Here is a 19,169-nt window from a genome sequence, read left to right on the forward strand (position 1 = left end):
GGGCGGGGAGCGGTGGGCAGACAGCAGGGTTCACAGACTGACTTACTGTTACCTTCCCCTTCTTGGAAATCGGGCTCGCATTTACTTTCTCTGAACTCACAGGATAAAAAGAGAAAGCCGCAGACATGCTCCGTCTGCCACCAGGATGATTAGAGGGCTGCCAGAGGCCCCGATCCCCGTTGCCAGAGCAGGAAGTGGAGTGCAGTCTGAAGCACCGCTCTGCTGAGAGGGTGGGAGGCATCTGGCAGGGGCCGGCTCGGCCGTGCGCACCACCGGCTCTGCTTAACTTGATTAATGGAGCTTCGGGCTCCCTCTGACCTCACCCGTCAAGAAATGGGGCGAAGGCCCGGTCCTGCCAGGGGCCCAGCCCGGGAATGCTTTCGCGCCCCTCCTCTTAGACATCGCGCTTTCCAAGAGCAGGTGGAAGGTATGGCCTAAGTATGTCATCCACCCCTTGGATGACTCACCAACCTGGCGCTCGTGGCCATTTTCACAGATGTGCGGTCATTGCCAGGCAGGACGGGCTGCCCTCTCCTTCCGCACTCCCGCTGGCCTTAGGATCCAAAGCTGTGTGTGGAGTTTCGTGTAGCCGGGCTCGGAGGTCCAGTGGGCAGAGTGAGGTGTGAGGGCTGGACCCGAGCTCGGAACCACTTACCCACAGGGACCAACCCACGGGGACGAACCCAGGCCTGGGGCTCCTTGGCCCTGGCCTAGCACAAGGCTGACACTATGATTGGCACCATTCTAGAGGCAGGTTTCAGTAGACACTTGGCTCAGTGGGAGCAAAGAAACAACAGAAGCTTCCCCTAATGGCCTCATTTCTACTCTACCCTGCTGGCTGAACTCAGTCCCCTGGTGGGCCCGAGGCCTCCCTTTGGGGGGATTCGGATGAGCTGGAGAAAATTCAGAGGACCAGGATACCCAGGTGAGCAGTGCTCAGGGAAGAGCTGCTGAAGCACCCGGGACCACCCAGCCCAGGGAACGAAGGCCCGGGGGACACATGGTGGCACGTTCCAGGTATCTAGAAGCTTGGCATGCAGAAAGGGGTGATACAGGTTCTGGGTGGCCCAAGACAGAAAACCATAGTCATGGGTGGTGTTTTCAAGGTGGCAGGATTTGGAATCCCATCAGGAAGAAGTGCTGCTTGTCGAAGAGGAAGCTTGTTTCCTGGAAGGGCACTGAGCTGTCCCCGGAGGATGGCAAGCAGAGGCGGGACTCAGGGTGGGGCAATGGGGAGATCTAGCCCCGGGTGGAGGCTGGTCTGGTGCCAGGATTCTAGCACATGGCAGCCCAGGGGACAACAGGGCTGAACTGGCTGAGCCCGGCAAACCTATTGGGCTCACTGAGCTGCTTCCCCCAAGCACCCAGTGCAGGGACAAGAGCTTTCTTATCTTCATCACCCAAAGCAAAAGGATTATCACACTGGTGCCCATGATAAAGTCCCCCAACAAACCAGAATGTCTGGTGTCTTAGCTTTTGATTGAAATTCTGTCAGATCACTACAGACATTTGGTGTAGACTGGTTATCATGCTGATCTAAGGATCTAGCTGGCAAGCACAGATGTCTGTGCTTAATAAAAATGGGGGGAAAGTTATGACTTAATAAATGCAGTTTGTCTGCAAGATAAAACTAAGGCTTGAGATAATGAAAAAGCCATGCTGTGAAAAGTTTAGGGCGGCTGCCCGTAGCCTACCACGCCAGCCCTAAAACCGTTATCAAACACAGCTGGCTTCTTGAAGTGAACCCGGCCAGTCCCTACATTTCAACTTCACCCTGGCAAATGGCACCAGCCCCACGTGGGCCATGTCCCCCCGAGACACTTCTTTCTGCATGGTGTGGTCTACGCTATGTACTTACATACGCGGTGAACGAGGAAGAGACGAGTGGCCGAATGGGCACGCACACGGAGGTGTGAACTGGAGCCAGAAGTGTGACGGAAAACGCGGAACTCCAGAGTTCTGTCCTTTTATTGAGCTTACAGTTTCACTCAACTTTTGGCCCCGAAAGAAAAAACACACAACTTAAAAAAACAGCCTTGGCAGTGGGAGGTGACAACTGTCCCCTGGGGATTGAAGCCGAGCAGAGAATGGCAGGCAAGTGAGGGGTCCGAGCTGCAGAGGGGTAGCCTGGCCAAGGGTGCCCAGAGAGCAGGCGGTCCAAGCCCCCGAGCAGGGCCAGCAGCCAGGCAGCTACAAGACAACACACATGGATTTGGGGACACGGGGTGGTGGAATCCAAGCCACTTGGTCCCGTGGACAAACCTCCCTCGTGCTTGGTCAGCTTCCACTTCGGAGAAACTGGGTTCATCTGACAAGACGGTATGGGTGAAGGGACTCAGGTGCTAATGGCATGAGGCTGATGATCACTTACCCCTGGTGTCAGGGCGGAGAAGTGACAGCTAGAGGCTAGAGCCCAGCGGACTGGACACTAACTGGCATCTTCTGCTCCTGGCACGAGGCTGGGCCATTGAAATACTCAGGGCTCCAAGGGCATTCAACGTCCAGTCCTCTCTTTGGCCACCTCCTGTGTGGCCTCAGCTTAGGTCCCCGCTATTTGGTGACTGACACAAGACTCCCAGCCCTCTTCGGGAACAGCGCTGCATCAGGCAAGGGAGAATCTTTTTCTAGGAGGGACAGGAAAAGCAGAGAGGCCCGCATGCCTCTCCCGCTCTAAGGGGCCAGGAAAGGCCCCTGGTACACTCCACTCTACAGATGGGCTGGGTCATAGCATCCGAGAAGCTGTCATGGTGACGAAGTCCTCGAAGCTGAGCCGAATGGTGCCCTGTACAGCTGTGTCCTTCTCCCGGAAAGCCTCGGTCAGCACCTGCAGCTGGGTGCACACCTGGATGAAGCGGTCTAGCTGCATGGTGGGGTTGGCAGAGCGCGGGCAATAGCGGGAGACCAGGAGCTGGGTGAACTGGGGGCTCAGGTTGTAGCCCATTTGGGACAGAGCTGCAGGGGAGGGAGGGGCACAGAGAGCAGACACAAAACCTTACCACGAGCACCACCATCCACCAGCTCCATGGAGCACGGCAGTGCAGGGGACTTGGAGGAGATGAGCGCCCAAACGGAGAGGACAGAGGTCCCTAGGGTCTGTCCAAGATGGTGGGAGCACAAAAGGGGCTCTAGCTGGATGGTGCCCTTAGCTGGAAAGCTCCCATCCCTTTCTCCAAATCTCCACTACTGCCTGTTCAGTCGGGCCCATGGGGTCCCTGAAGGACACGGGGCTAGCTCTTCTGTGACTCATGTGCATTACAGAAGGAAGCCCGCGCCCCCGGGACTAACCTTCCCGGGGCGGACATCAGAGGCGATACGACAGAGTAGACGTGACAAAGTCCTGCTCCATAGTCGAGACAGCCCTTCAGCAAGTTGCTTACCCTTGCTAAGCCCCTGTCTTATCATCCCTAAAATGGGAATAATACTTAGCTTGTAGGTTCTAGTAAGGATTAAAGGAGGTGATCCTATAAAGCACTTGGCACGGTGCCGGACACATAACAACACTTTGTTATTTGTTAAAAATAATCAAATCGTCTTCCTCTCCCCAGGCGAGGCTGCTGGGCAGTTCCAAGGTCACGGCCTGCGTGCCGCTCTCTGTCCCTCCACCTGGGAGGCTTCCTTTGTTCCTCTCTGCACATCTACCAGCCCAGGCTAAAAGCTCCCCTTTTGCTATGTGGCCCTTGGGGAAGTTGCCTAAACTAAGCCTCAGTTTTCTCACCTGTAAAGGGGCAATAATAAGAGATCCCTCACCTAAGAGTGGGGAACAATAAACAGTAGCTATTGCACGGGCAGAACAAGTGATGTAACATATCAGAAGCGCTTCATACAGTGCCTGGCACACAGCGAGCGCTCCGTAAGTACCGATTTTGGTGTAAACGTCACCCTCACCAATATCCGTGACAGGACCCGGCATGATCAGTACAGGTCATCTCTGTTTCCTTCAACCAGGGCACAGACATGGTGAGCTCACCCCCACCCAGAGCTCCTCAGTCTGACTGAAATCCACAGTCAAGCAAGGAAGGGGCCAGGTTCTCAGGAAGCCCTTTCCCCCTCCCAGGTGGCAAAGCTCCCTGTCAGATTCTTATCACCCCACTAACCACCCCTCTTGTAGAGTCCGAAATGGAACCAGACCTGGAGCTACGGCCTCAGGCCATCTTACCCGAATGCAACTTTTAACGTGGTCTGGATCCCAGGGTTGGGAAGGAAACTGCCTTCTAGCAGAGCTGGTAACAAAAACCACCTTTCTGAGTCCTTGTACAGGGCTCTTTCCATTCTGCATGCTAGAAACTAGAGAGGAAAGAGCCACACAGGCCACACACACTGGTCTCAAAGTGCCCTGGGCCGCCGAGCTCCCATCCCCGAGGCTCCCTGCTGGCTGGTCTCTCTCATCTAGTGGTACCAGGAGTCCAGCCCCGATCCCGGAACCAGGTGCCCTCTTGCCCTGGATCTTGGCTCAGTGCCCCAGCCTGATCACAGAAGGGATGGGGAAGGGACCCGTGCTGAGTTTTAGAGTGTAGGTGGACATGTGGGAGTCAGAGGCTAGAGAAAACCCCCTTCCCTGCATAGGGAGTAAATGGAAAAGTCTAGCTCTGCCTGTGCAGAGTCCCCACCGTGGCCCTCACCTTGCTGCAGCTCGGTGTAGCTGATGGAGCCCGAGCGGTCCCGGTCATACTGCTGGAAGAGGTTCTTCCACTGCTGGATGAACTTCCACAGAGCCGAGAAACCATAGATGTCGATGCGGCCTGACTTTGTCTTGTCAAACATGTCTTGGGTGGAGACGGGGTGGAGGGAAGAAAAGCTTCAAGACTGAGGGCCGAGGGTCCGCGGGTACAACCCAGGCCGGAGTAGGAGACTCCACAGAGCCACGGGCCCGAGGCCCAGATGCTTGTACCTGAGACATACTCTCATCAAGTGTTGACCAGCCCCTACCCTTGGCCACCCTCAGCTCTAGCCCTTCCAGAACTGCGTATTCTCTGTACGCTTGGCAGCTGACCACCTCTGTGCCATCTGCTACTAGGGCAGGGGGTCCCACTCTGCAGAACGGAAAACGGCATGTGACTCAGCGGGGTCCGGAACTTGAGAAAAGATCTCAGGGAAGGAGCTCTCAGTCTAGAGGATCTCACCTTGAACCCAACTTCCTGCCTGAAATCCTCCCTGGCAGGAAGATTTCTCTTCAGAATGGCTGCCCAGCCACCATCAGGTCTCAGGTGGCACTGCCCCAGCTCGAGCCCACGGGGAAGGGCTAGGACTCACTTATCATCATGAGGCACGTCTCGTCGTTGAACGAGGACCAGTTGGAGTTGACCAGAGCCTGCTTCAGCTCCTTGATGGAGATGTAGCCACTGTGATCAGAGTCTACGGACTGGAACCAGGAGTAAGCCTCAGGGTCCACGTTGGGAGGAACACCACCTGCAGGAAGGGGTGCAAGCCGGAGGAATTAGTCACAGGTCTCAAGGCCAGTGTGAAGAAATACTGGGGAGGGCTGGCCTCGGTGGCTCGCTGGCGATGGGTTTTCCTTACCCACAAAGCCTCACAGGTCCACCGACCCCGTCTCCCCTTAAGCCAACAGCCTCGTTCTCATGGAAGAGGACCTTCGGTGCAGACTCAACGAGTATTTGCAGCCGGCTTCTACTCTGTGAACCTGCTGGGCTTTTCCTACAGTGTTCCAGTCATTTCTCTCTTTGATCTTAAGTTTCTAAGGAACAGGGACTTTCCGGCTGACTGAGAATTCTCTGCAAAGAAGGATTATCTCTTCCCCAAAGACCGGCAACCCAAAAACATTTGCTGAGCAGCTACCAGGCACAGCCCAGGGATGAATATTTTGAGAGTCACAGCAGCAAGGGGCCCTCTGGTGTGGGAATCAGGTCTGATCCAGGTCTGATCTTCCTGGCACGGTGACAGCTGACATATTCTATCAGGAGTCACCAGAGTGTGCGTGGCCACACAACTCTACCTCTTCTCGTTCCCCATCACCTCCAACGCGAGGACCCATCCCCAAACCTCCCTGGAGACATCTCTGACACCTCCTCACCCCCACACACCCAGAGAGAGCTGCCCGGTTCTGTGAGATCCACACACAGGTGCCTCCTCCCCGTTCCGACGCACCTGCACTGGTTCAGACACCTCTCACGTGGATTGTTGTAACAAACCAAAATGCCTAACCAACCCATCCTTACAGCTACTCTCCGCCACCCTGTCCCTTTAGAGTAATCTCCAAAATTAACTCAGTTCTAACCCATTACCCCTCGCCTCAACTCAAACCTCTTTCAAGGCTCCCCACCGCCTGCAAAATAAAGTCCAGCATCCTTAACACAGCATGCCAGGCCCTCCCGCAATGTGGTCCATTCTTGCCTACCTCTCGCACTCTGTCCCCCTCGCAGCTCTGTTCCAGCCGAGATGGAGCATTATATACTCACTCTTAGCCACCCCTGCTCATTCCCACAGCGGAGGCTTTGCTGCTCCCCGCCGTGTAACCCTTTCTCCCTCGTCTCTCTGCATCCATTTCCTGTCTCCCTGCAACACCCAAATGAAATGCCGTTCCTTCCATAAAGCCTTCCCTATTCTTCCATCTCTGGACCGGCTTCCTTCCCCTCTCCTTTGTACTCCTTCTCTCTTGTTCTTTTTATTAGTTTTTAAAAACTTTATTTTTTTGAGAGACAGAGTGTGCACGAGTGGGAGAGGGACAGAGAGAGAGGGAGACAGAATCCCAAGCAGGCTCCGCACCATCAGCACAGAAGCTTGGATGCATGAACCGTGAGGTCATGACCTGAGCCAAAACCAAGAGTCAGATGCTTAACCGGCTGAGCCACCCAGGCGCCCCTGGATCAGGCTTTAGGAAGCGCTGTTCCAGAGAGTCACTAGCTGCACTGGAAAGGAGACAAAAGTGGCCACACGAGGGGAAGCCGCAGATGGTGAGCAGCGAAAGGTCTGAGGCACATTTCTCCTCTCTCTGCAGCCCTAGAGATGATCTCTGGCCTCAGGCCCTAAGGGAATAAGCCTCCCAGAGAGGCTTCCTTCCCCTGCAGTGACCTCATGTGGGCTCACAGACGAGATTTCAAAAGGACGAGGGACTCCGCCATGAAGCTGCTGGGCTGAAAGCAAACAGCCGGAAGCTCTGAGCTCTGACAAGATAAATGCCACTGCCTCGGTGTTCGGAACCCCCAAGGTGTGAGCATCTCCCTCGGGGCCGCCCGCCTGGGAACGAGCGCGAAGATGCTGCAGCCGCCCAGCGGGGCCGCTCCCTGGAGGCCGTGCAGGTGCGCCAGGGCGGTTCTAGGTGCCGTGCTGCTGGCTTGGTCTCCTGGGGGTAAGCGTTCTGTGAAGAGGCTGAGTCCGTGAGGACACAGGGACCCAGGCACTCCCCCTCCCTGACCCCCTGTCTGCAGCCACTTGGAAATTTGCACTGAGCCTGAGGCCACCCACCAGCATTCTCTGCTTCCACTGGATCTCCAAGCCCCCCTCCCCCCGCCGCCGACCTTGTCCAGTACCTCACCTTCACTATCTTTGATCTTTATTCTCCCTGCGGCATTCTCCTGCCTGTCTCAGTACCTCTCAGTGGTAAGGCCCTCGTCACACGTGCTACCCCATTACACGCGGAATACCTCTTTGCTGAGATGTCCCCGAACGAGTCCTCGTACAGCACAGTGGGTACTAAGGCCTTCCCGCCGTGCCTAGCGTTCACCTGTACCTTCTCATCGAATCCTCATTAATCATCTCATCAGGTCGTGGCATTCACCCATTTTATGCGTGTGGACGATGAGGCACAAACAGGTGAAGTGATCTGGTCAGGTCAGTACGTGGTCTGGTATCAAAAGCCCGGGTTTTCAACAACTTCACTATCTTGCCTTTCTACACATAAGGGCCAATCTCCCTCCCCCAGAGATGGGTCCTCCCCGAGGTGCACTGCCTCCAGTTGTTTGCCGACTCCCCCGCCCCTCCCCCTGCAAGAGTGCCGTAGGCCCTCTCCACTGCCTGGTGGCTTGTGGAGCCCCTCCGCAAGAGGACTATCCATTCCCATCCTACTGATGGTAGGTCAGGCTTGACCAGGGGCTGTGGTGGGGCCGACGGAACACAGGTGGAAGAAGATGTAAAGAACTTCAGCGCAGGAACTTTAAGGGGCACTGTGCTTTCCTGCCAGCCCTCCCCATCTTTCCTGCCACATTCGCAACGTATCTCAGGGGCTGCTCCTTCAGCCTGGACGTGAAAAGCACAGACATGTGGCTCAGAACCTCGGCAGCCAAATCCTCAGCCGCTGACACGTGAGCAAGAGTAAGTGAGTGCGAGCGAGCGATAGAAATACACGTCTGCTGTTGTAAGCCGAAGTGATTTTGGAGTTGTTGTTACCACAGCAAGTTAACTAACACGTTCCTTGTTCTGCTGTTGCAAGCTGGAGCCAGAAGCAAGTTGCTAGGGAGCCAGAGACGAGACTGCCCGCACACCCACAGGAAGGGCAAGGACGGGCCCCAGATAACTCAGAACAAGGTCAGAGGCACCTGGAGTCCAAGATCCCTACTCACCTGGAGGAGGTCCCTGTCCGTAAGGCCCGGGATGCTGGGCACCGTAGGAATTCGGAGGTGGCTGGCCATAGGGACCCCCTGGGGCCGCACTACCATATAGTCCTCCTGGAGTCCCAGGATTGGGGTGTCCATAGGGCCCTCCACCAGCCGGTGGTCCATAAGGCCCCCCGGGGGCAGGACCCCCGCCGTAACTGCCACCAGGGGGTACCCCACCGCCATACTGCCCTCCACCGTGGGGGGGTCCAGGGTAGTAGCTACCCGGAGGGGCTCCGGGCGCTTGTCCTCCAGCTCCTGGGCAGCCCTGTAACAAGAGCAAAATATCCATCAGAATGATAAGGCCGGAAACCAGCCACAGTCTGGCACTTTACAGTTACAAAGCACTGCCACTGCCACCACCCTCTTGCAGCTGACCCCATAGGCAGGGCTGGAATTATGATCTCGCTGCTCAGACGGGCAACCTGAGGCTTCCAGAGAAGATAAAACTTAGGCAAGATCGTACTGTCAACGACCTGTGAAGTCAGGGCTTGCCCTCCTGGCTCCCCTTCCTATCACGCCGAGGGGCTCCGTGGGGGCTGGGATCGTGTCTGGTTTGCCACTCATATCCCCAGCCCCCAGTGCCGAATGGATGGATGCTCGGTAAATATTTACTGAACAAATGAGGAGGTGAATGAATCAAAATCCCAAATCCTCATCCTGTGCTACCTCCAGCCCTATGTGGCGAATTCACGGCGCAAATGTGATTTGCACCACACACCCCGACCCTCTTCGATCACAGACGCTGTATCGGCAGCATGGCTTCCTTATTCTAGAAGAGACTGAGACACAAAAGCATCTCACTCGTGACTCTGTGAGACAGGCAGGGGAGACCCTACTCCTCAGGCACCATAGTGCGATCGGTAAGAGGCAAAAAAGACCAGTCTGACTTCAGGCTCTGCCATTTATGAACTGGACTCATGACTTACCCTCTCTAAGCCTCAATATCCTTTGCTCTAAGTGGGAATAAAAATAGCGCCTATCCCAGGTTGGTATGTGAACGAAATGACACCGATCATGTGAAGTGCCCGACCCAGGCCCTGGCACTCAAAACACATTAACTATTAATAACAGCACCGTGCTAGGCAGGAGGAAAGCCAGGTCCAGAAAAATCAGGCATAGACCACGTGGAGGGGCTGGGACCAGGACCTGGGTCTCCCGGCTGTTGAGCCCAGGCCACGTGTATGGTAGCACACATACAAGGGGGTGCTCCCTCTCTTGTCCACGCCCCCACACCACTAGCCAGGGACCCGCAAACTCCGAGTGTTCAGCTACAACTCCCTAAATGACAGAGGGCAGCCCCAGCACATCTGCAGACAGGCTGGGCTCAAAGGCATAGGGAGCAGCTGGGCCCAGCTCTGAGGAGGGTACCATCTGGACGTGTTCTAGATAAACCTGTAACGCACACCAGTGGACTAGCTGCTGAGAGCCTGGACTTCCTCTTTTTATTGTGTTTGGTAGCTTCTGGGGCACCTTTCCTCAAGGCTAAGGCCAAATTCACACTTCATCTAAAGGAGGTCGGCTTGCTCAAGGAAGGGAGGCTTCTTGAGGGAGGGCAGGAAGAGGTCCTTCCACCTTCCCCATTCGGCATCGTGGGGGCTTTTCCACCCTGGAAACTGCCAGAGCTAGCAGCAAGGCTCCTTCACGGTGAAATCACAGACCAATCTCAATTCCAAACTCTGCACTCACCAGCTGAGTTCTCACCGTGGGCCACTGGCTTAATCTCCCTGTGCCTGTTTCCTCACAAGTAAAATATAATAATCTCTCCCTCACTGGAAGGTTCTGCTGATTACAAGAAATACATGCAGCAGAATTTTGTCAGTTTAACTCTTAGCTAAAGACTCTTCTGATAAAATGTAATTTTAACAGATAAAAGAAAGTTGCTTTGGTAGAAGCGAGGTGGGGGTTTCAGAGCCCTGACCATGCTGGCCCCCTCTCTTGTCAGATCCTGAGGGAGCTCTGTAGAAACCTTATGGTGACTCAAAAGACAGTTTGAAAACCACTAAAGTGGGGCGCCTGGGTGGCTCAGTCGGTTGAGCGTCCAACTTTGGCTTAGGCCTCACGGTTCATGGGTTCGAGCCCCGCACCAGGCTCTATGCTGACAGCTCAGAGCCTTCGGATTCTGCGTCTCCCTCTCTCTCTGTCCCTCCCCTGCTCTCACTCTGTCTCTCTCTCTCTCTCTCAAAACTAAACATTAAAAAAAAGAAAAAAATAAAAAAAATAAAACCACCAATGTAAGAAAAAGAATTCTCACAATAGTGCCTGGCAAAAGCAAACGATCTATAAATCTTGGCTGTTGTTATTATTATATTAATTATCATCGGCAAAGCCCTGGACCAGATAAATTCTTGGGGGGCGTGTATAAAGAAGCAGAACAGGGGCGCCTGGGTGGCACAGTCGGTTAAGCGTCCGACTTCAGCCAGGTCACGATCTCGCGGTCCGTGAGTTCGAGCCCCGCGTCGGGCTCTGGGCTGATGGCTCGGAGCCTGGAGCCTGTTTCTGATTCTGTGTCTCCCTCTCTCTCTGCCCCTCCCCCGTTCATGCTCTGTCTCTCTCTGTCCCAAAAATAAATAAACGTTGAAAAAAAAAATTAAAAAAAATAAAAATAAAAATAAAGAAGCAGAACAGTCTGAAGGAGCAGTTAACTGAACAGTTAACTGAAGAGGCATGGAAACAGTCTCCAACATCTAACAAAACAGCAGAAGGAAACGGGTGCTGCGAATGGATGCATAAGCCATGCGTCATGGGACCAGAAAGGAAAGAGGGGGAGATCAGGGGAGTTTCCAGGAGAAAGCCGCATTTGAGCTGGGACAAAAAGAAGGGAGTTGGAGCAGTGTGATGGGAGGGGTGCCAGGAGGTGGTCATCTAACCTAACCCCTTCAGTTTATGGATGGGGTAACTAAGGAGAGGGGAAGGGAACCGCTCGAATCACACAAATCACATGGAGCTAGAGGCAGAGGTGGAGGCAGACCACTCCCCACCACACCCGAGCCCAGTGACTCCCAATGCCTCCTGCTACAGTGCTCTTTCCTTAAACAATAGGGCACAGGATTCCAGCGTAGGATGAGAAAAGGGGTGGGGGGCCCTGCAGAGTCTGGGCGCACCCAAAGAACAGGCCAGACCAAGGCAGGAAGTAGCTGCTCCGCAACAAGCCCTGTGAGCAAAGCCATAAACTGGACCTGGCCTAGGGCACCTGAGGCACAGGCCTTCCCCCTGGGAAATGCCCCCAGGCCGCCAAAGCAGGTGTCGCCAGGCAGGTCTTCTGACCCTCCTGCTGTCACATTTCAGGGGCCTGCTGGGTCTGGTGCAGTCTGGCAGCAGCTAAACCCTTTCTGGTCTGCCCTGTGTTAGAGCCTTTACCTGCGCAGTTTACAGAGCACTGAGAGAGAGAGAGAGAGAGAGAGAGAGAGAGAGAGAGAGAGACACGAGTGCTCCTGGAAGAATCCTGCCAACAGTCCTCCAACAGAAAAAGGAAGATTTTTCACACCTGTGAAATGACTTCATTCAGCAAGTATTTATAGAGTGACCACACCGTACTAGGTATGGGGCGGGGCAAAACTAAATAGGGCCTATCCCTATGTGGCCCAAAGTGGTTATGATACAGTTTGATCCGTGCCATCAGAAAAGTCTACTTAACTGCTATCAAGGAGACATAAACAGAGTAATTTGTTCTGTTCGTTGAATGACGGATGAGCAATCAAATGAAGAAATGCATGAAGTGGATCAAGGAAGGCTTCCTGGAGGAGGCAGGAGTGATACTGGAGGGGGCCTTGAAGGATGCACGCGCATTCCCTAAAAGGAAAGCAGGAAAGGACATTCCAGACAGGAGAGAGAAGATTGATGAAGGCACACATCTATGAGTGAGCACAGAGAGGTGGGGGAATGGCCTGAAAAGCGGGGGGGGGGGACAAGAATGCAAGGTGAACTCACAAAGGCTGGCTCTTTACAGGCTCCTTGACCAAGCTCCCCTCCTGCTGCATTTCTGTTAGCTGGTGAGTTACTGGTGTCTTAAGGTATTTTCTGTCTGTCTCTGCCTCCTCCATGCAACAGTGGGCTCCCCGAGGCCAGACACTGGGCCTCATTCATCATGGTACCCAGGGTCCAGCACAGTGCCTGGCACCTGCAAGCCTCCATAAATATTTGAACAGATGAATACCACTCTAAAGAGTTTGGGCTTTATGCCTGAGGAAACAGAGCGCCATAGAAGGGTTTCCAATGGAGGAGGAACGTGATCAGAGCGTTGTTTAGAGAATTAACCAGCAGCGGGGTGGAGGATGAGCTAGCGGGGGAGGCAGCAGCCCAGGTGCTAGGCAGGCAGGGCTTGAACCAGACAGCGGACTTAGACATGGAGCGAGCAGGATGGGTTCTGAAGCTATTTCGGAGATAGGCTAGACATGACTTGACGACTAATTCGATTAGGGAGTAGATGGAGGGGGAAGGAAAGGGAAGTGTTTAGAATGACTCAGGTTTCCAGCGTGTACCCACGAAGGAACTGGAGCCTCCAGGCTGCAGAGGAAGTTTGGGGAAGATGGTTTCCAGGGTCACGGAGTTGTTAGCGAAGGTCTGAAGCAGACATGAAAACCGGAGTCCCTGACTCCCTGTTCTTTTATGCTACTCCATGCTGCCAACCCTTTTGAGGCTTTTTCTGAGAGCATTTCACGCTGATCAACACAAGACTGTGAAAGAAAGAAAAAGACGGGAGAAGTCCCGCAACCACGGTTCCCAAAGCATCACAGAAAACTATCCCTAGGTCTTTACTAAACGCAAATAAACATTTGATATACTGGGGCAGGGAAGGGGCAATTCACATTGTACTGAGGTTCTGCTAGGTGCTTCCAGTTCAACTGACCCTCACTGATCCTCAGTCCTGTGAGGAAGGGCTATTGCCCCCATCTTACAGATGAGAAAATTAAGGTACAGAGTTTACTAATGTGCCTGGGACAAACAACTAGAACAGAGGAGCTGGGATTCAAAACGGGGCCTCTACTCTACCACCCTCTGCTGTGTTCACTCAATTGTGACTGAACAGGGACTGTCCTCCATGTAACTGTCAAATACGAGGGGTTTCTACAGTGGACAGGGCTGAAGCGGGAAGGTGGACTGGGTGATCTTTCAGACGCTTCAAGCCCGGAAATCAGGACTCAGAAGAATCTTACTCTTTTTCCAGCCCAGCGCCCAGACCTGATTTGAGAAGCACAGGACTGTAAGAGACCCCCAAAGGCCCTCCAGTCCAACCTCTCAGTAGGTGATGGAATCTCTGCTGCACCATCTTGAACCTCTGTTTGCATTCACGCAAGTAGTGGGGAGCTCAGCTCCCCCTACAGGGCCTACTCAAGAAGCTCTGTGTTTTCCTTCGGCTCTGAGCATTCATTCATTCTTCTACCCCCAAGACCCTCGTGGAGTTCAGAGATATCAAAGGCGGGTGCATGCCGAGTCCTGAGGGGGAAGGGAGTAGGCAGGCTGCCTTGCAAACGGAGGCCTGTGCTCGGGGGCTGTGCCTCAAGTGTCTGCTGGAGGAGGCGACAGCCCATTCCAAGGGGTTAAACAATCAAGAAGACAGGAGTGGTCTGGGCATTCACCAGCAGAGCCTCCTAAAATATTTAAAAGGCCAGAAACCTGCAGCCAATAGACAGTGGGCCAAGAACTGTCCCAAGACTTCAATTACCGCCTCGGTGCTGACACTCCAAAATCGTCTGTCCAGTTCCATCTCTCCTGAGCTGCAGACCCACATTTCCAGCAACCTCCTGGATCTTCTCTCCAAATGTATCCCTCCCTCTGTGTCCCCATCTCAGCGAACAGTACCTCCCACCCAGTCACCCAAACCTGAAACCTGAAACCCCAGTGCCCTCCTGGGCACCTCCTCTTTCCTCCCCTCCACCACCCCAATTAGGCACTGAGTTTTCTCAATTCTACCTCCCAAACGCTTCTCAAATCCATTTCCACCAGGTCGCTGTTCTCTGTAATCAAGTTCACTTCAACCACTTTGAAACTGGTCTCCCTGCCTCGTCTCTCCTGCTTCAGTCCATTCTCACAGTGCCCCATGGTGCCAGCTCCAAAGCACAAAGGAGAGAAGACTCTTCAACAGCTCCCCTCATTAGTCAGGATGAAGTCCGCACTCCCTCGAAAGGCATACAAAGTCCTTTACGATCTGGTCCTTGCTTACCTTTCTGGTCTCGTTTCTTAGCCGTTCCCCCCTCTTCACTACATATGGATCTCCTGAAATTCCTCCAAGATATCGGGCTCTCTTTTCCCGACCTTTGTGCACGCTAGTCCCTTCGTTTTCTTCACTCAGCTAAGGCCGATTGGTGATTCAGCTTTTGGCTTAAATGTCACCCCCCTCTAAGATTTCCTCACCCCCAGACTTAGTTAGATGTCCCTCCTGTGCTGTCCTAGTGCCTTACACTTACTCCCATTTAATACTTATCACACCGATTCTACCATTTATCCATCTGTATCACTCTTTCCTTGGAGTATTTACTACATGCCAAACACGACGCCAAGCACTTTACGTGGATTATCTCCTTTAATCTCTACAGTAACTCTTGAGGTAGGTTCTCTTATGACCCCATTTTAAAGAAGGGAAAACTGAGCTTTGGACTTTTGCAAGAAACTTCTGCAAGGAAATGGCAGAGCAGGGATATGCAGCCAAATCTCTCAGCCTCAGAGACCAAGCTCTTACTCACCAAAACCCATCAAGGCTGCCCCATTCCCACCCAGGACCAAAGAAAGGGTCCTTGAGTTTTATGACTTTATGACTCCCAACACCCAGTCCATGCTTGAGGACCCCACGGCTGGAGGCAGTGGAAAATGAGAGGAGTTTTGACTCCCAACAATAGGATGGAATCCTCCAGGGCCATGTACTTACTGGGTGAAGCAGGCCTGGTGTTAACGAAGCCTTTGGATGCTCTAAAACAACCAGGCACTTTCTTGGAATACCCTGGACCAGGAAGGACAGGCAGAGAAGGGTATAATGGGGGGATAAAAGCATTTCTTCTTCTATTCTAGACACATTTCTCTTCGGGCTCCTCTTCAGTATTTCACTCTGAGCATAAGCCCAAGCAGCATGGTAACAGCAACTGCGGGAGCAAGAGCCATCACCAGGCCCTGCACACCCTTGGTATCAGCAATGTGCCAAGCTCCCTGCAGGCTTCATCGTATTTTGTCTTGATTTCAGCCCTATGAAGGCAGAATCCTCCCTTTTTTTTTTCCAACTTTTTTTTTTTTTTTTTTTTTTTTGGGACAGAGAGAGACAGAGCATGAACGGGGGCGGGGCAGAGAGAGAGGGAGACACAGAAACGGGCTCCAGGCTCTGAGCCATCAGCCCAGAGCCCGACACGGGGCTCGAACCCACGGACCGCGAGATCGTGACCTGGCTGAAGTCGGGCGCTTAACCGACTGCGCCACCCAGGCGCCCCAGAATCCTCCCTGTTATCATTCCTCCCTTTCTAAAGGTGAGGAAACTGAGGCTCAGAGCCCGCAGATGGTTTGTCCAAAGGCACATAACTATTCAGTGCTAGAATTAGGATTCTAGCCCAGTTGTATCTAACCTGGAAGTTCAGGCTCTTAATTTCTATGTCATTGCCTCTAGGATGCATACAAATGAACTCCAGATGCTTATTAAGATGTAGATTCTTGGTTCCTTCCTGGGCACAGAATAGGTCTGAGGTGGAACCCAAAGGGGTGCTTTTTAAACAAGCCCCTAGGCGATCGTGACACAAACCATCCACCGAGAAACAAGGCGTGATGGCAATGTTTTCTCAAACTGTGTTTCTCCAGAATACTAGTGTTACCAAAAAAAAAAATAAATAAAATGACCAGACATTAAAAAAGCGGCCAGTTGAGGTGGGGGGGTGGGGGGTGGCAGGGAGCTCCATGGTTCAGTAAGTTTAAGAAATACTGCATATTCTGGGGCGCCTGGGTGGCTCAGTTGTGTCGAGCGTCTGACTTCAGCTCAGGTCATGATCTCACAGCTTGTGAGTTCGAGCCCCGCATCGGGCTCTGTGCTAACAGCTCAGAGCCTGGGTCTCCCTCTCTCTCTACCCTTCCTCCACTCATGCTCTGTCTCTGTCTCAAAAATAAATACATAAAAAAAAAAAAAATACTGCATATCCCAGTCCTCTCTGGCAGATTTACAAAGCATATTAACAAATTAAGAATTCAGAGATGCCCCATGTTGAATAAACTTATTCAGTAGTATTTAACAGACTATTTCCTAAACCTACCTAAACCACAGAATCTCCCTCTATTAGCAATACCTATTAACATTTCATAAGATCCAACAAATGGAATGGAACTTCAGAAACCCTGCTAGGTTATGCTTCCTCCTGACCTCGGCCCATGCCAGCCTTTTTTTTTTTTTTTTTTTCCTACCTCTGCTAGATCCGCAATGAAAGGAGTTCTAAGTTCTAGCCCTCACTTGCTACATGTGACCTTGAGCAAGCCACTTAACTTCTTTGGGCTCCTTCCTCAGCTATAAATTGGGGATAATAATCTCTGCTAGAGATTCGGCCTACAGGACCTTCATCACTGAGATAATAAAGGTCCAAATACTGTGTACAAAAGCCACAGAGTGCCGCACTTCCTCGCCACTCTTTTGGCACGTGACTATACTCAGCGGGGTGCTAATATCCCATATATTTGTTTTCCGATTTTCCCTGCATGGGTTTTATCTCCTAAATTAGTGTGACCTTGGGCAACTCGAGAGCCCTCCCTGGGCTTCGGTTTCTTAAAATGAACGTATTTGAGGAACCCCGCCCCACCACTGGCTTTCTAGGAGTGTAGAAAAAAATCAAAATAGTTACACTTTTAGAAGTACCAAATGCTTTACAAGCATGACTTCATTACTCTTCCTAGCAGCTCTATGAAGTAGACCCTATTACTAGGCCCTATTTTACTAAGGAGGAAACAGGCTCACAAAGGCAATACACCCTTGCCTAGCTGCTCAAAACTATTTAAGTGATAGAGCCAAGGTGTGAGCTTTCCTCTGACTCCAAGCTGAACTTTAACCACTCTACCAATCTGTCGTCCAACAAAGGATTCTGGCGACAGAATCCCCTTGCTATGATGTTCTTGGCTGGATCAAAATGGGCTGGAGGTGGGCAAGGGCATGTTGCTGAGGCTTCCGGGTTCTGCTGCCTGCCTAGAGACTTCAGATGAGTTCTGCCTTCTCTGGGATTCACTTTTCCTACGCGTGAAACGGAAGTGTGAGACTAAGTAAGCAAGGTCACTCGTGGAACCCGCGAAAACCACAGATTCTCCTGATTGTTCGCATGCAGTATGTCAGGGTGTGTTTTTCTCCGACGCCCCCAACGATGCCGACGAAACCGGTGCTCTCAATGTTCTGTTGGCGTTGGTGAGGCCGCACGGAGCCCCCGCGGGACTCCTGAGAAGGTGTGGGGCCCAAGCGGAGCCCAGCCTGGTTACGTGGGGTCCAAGGTCCCCAAATCCTCGCCGGCGCGACGTCAGAGGGGGCGCGACGCGACCTCCCAGACCTGTAGCACTGCGTGACGTGAGACGGGCGCGACCGACCAGCCCTTTTGCCTTCTCTCCCGCGCGAGACCTCACTGAAGCCAGCTTCAGCGTGGGAAGGGCGCGGAGAAAGCCGGGAGAAAGCAAGGCAGGGCCGGGGCCTGGATTCGGCGAGGCCCCTCCTGGAATCGCCCGCCCCCCACACTCACCTGCCCGTACGGATAGCTGGCCATGGCGACTCGACGTCACACGCCGGCGGTGGGCGGAGCTTCCCGGTCCTAAACCTGCCCCGCCTGGGCCTGGGGGGCGGGCACGCTTCTAATTGGGTGTCCGTCGCTGTCTATCTTGGGCGCACGGGCCGTCGGGAGTGACGCTACAGGGCGATGGTCGGGTGCCTCGCGGAGAGGCCCGAGGAGCTAAGGGCTGGGTGGAGGTTTCCGGAAATCTTGTTCGCTGTGTTCGCGGTGCTGTTGCTCCCTTTCCTGATCTAGCCTAGGCCCCAGGACTGCTCAGACCCGGGTATTTGGTGAGAAGCTTGGGTCGGTTGTTGCAGTGGTGGCCATGTTTTAACCTGGCAAATGGGACGCGTGCTAGTGGTGTAGTTTCAGTTGTCAGTCACTGTTAAGTTTCCGCCCGCCGGAGGAGGGCCCAGGCGGTTGCCGTGACAACGGGAAACAGCCCCAGGCCTCCTGGAAAGGATGGAGGCAACAGCGAAGTACTTCGCTCTGATGTCAGGACACCATGTGCCAATTAGTAGGTTTGGAGTGAGATTTGTGGTCTTTGGAGAGGAAAATCCCCCGCCGTCAGAGGAGGAAAATTCGATCACGTAGGGTCTCTTCTTTCCTAAAATGGGGATCCTAAGGCCCAGAGAGACAGTGACTTGCCCTAGTTCACAGTAGGTTGGGGCAGAGGTGGCCTAGAACTGGTGTCCATGGATGCCCATTTCTCAGCAGGGAAGCCTTGACTGGTCCACAAAGTCAAATCCTGGTTACTAAGTGACCGCATATAGTCGTACTTACTTGGTCTTGGTGGTTCAGGCTTTACACTTGTTTGCGTGCTTATTTGACTCATTTGTTAAGTTCTTCCATGTGAGCATGGATTGTGTGTGGTTTTGCTTGTCATAGCTCCTGTACCTAGTACAGTGCCTGGCACTGT

The 19,169-nt window shown here is 53.2% G+C and overlaps 1 protein-coding gene across 3 annotated transcripts; it reads right to left on the reverse strand.

Annotated features, from left to right (window-relative positions):
* Nucleotides 1–1,950: 1,950 nt before the first annotated feature.
* On the reverse strand, nucleotides 1,951–18,351 carry PEF1 (penta-EF-hand domain containing 1). Of its 3 annotated transcripts, none has more exons than XM_043574375.1 (6): nucleotides 18,224–18,351; nucleotides 8,514–8,814; nucleotides 5,251–5,406; nucleotides 4,620–4,763; nucleotides 4,157–4,220; nucleotides 1,951–2,952 (listed from the first exon to the last, which is right to left on the reverse strand). In XM_043574375.1, exons 1-6 carry the CDS (start codon nucleotides 18,245–18,247, stop codon nucleotides 2,625–2,627), a joined length of 1,017 nt encoding a protein of 338 aa, XP_043430310.1. In that variant the 5' UTR covers nucleotides 18,248–18,351; the 3' UTR covers nucleotides 1,951–2,624. The 3 variants fall into 3 exon arrangements, with proteins under 3 accessions (XP_043430310.1, XP_043430312.1, XP_043430311.1); XM_043574377.1 differs by having other exon boundaries at nucleotides 4,157–4,284; XM_043574376.1 differs by lacking the exon at nucleotides 4,157–4,220 and having other exon boundaries at nucleotides 18,224–18,350.
* Nucleotides 18,352–19,169: the final 818 nt, after the last annotated feature.

Source organism: Prionailurus bengalensis, chromosome C1, assembly GCF_016509475.1.
Source record: "Prionailurus bengalensis isolate Pbe53 chromosome C1, Fcat_Pben_1.1_paternal_pri, whole genome shotgun sequence".
Taxonomy (NCBI): domain Eukaryota; kingdom Metazoa; phylum Chordata; class Mammalia; order Carnivora; family Felidae; genus Prionailurus; species Prionailurus bengalensis.

What these genes read in the sequence shown, in the direction of transcription:
- PEF1 (XM_043574375.1), bottom strand. Translation starts at nt 18,247, where the DNA reads ATGGCCAGCTATCCGTACGGGCAG. An exon ending in GACGTGCCTCATGATGATAA is followed by an intron (nt 4,764 to 5,250) that starts GTGAGTCCTAGC and finishes TCTCCACCCAAG; the next exon opens with ACATGTTTGACAAGACAAAG. An exon ending in ACGTTAAAAGTTGCATTCGG is followed by an intron (nt 2,953 to 4,156) that starts GTAAGATGGCCT and finishes CCTCCCCTGCAG; the next exon opens with CTCTGTCCCAAATGGGCTAC.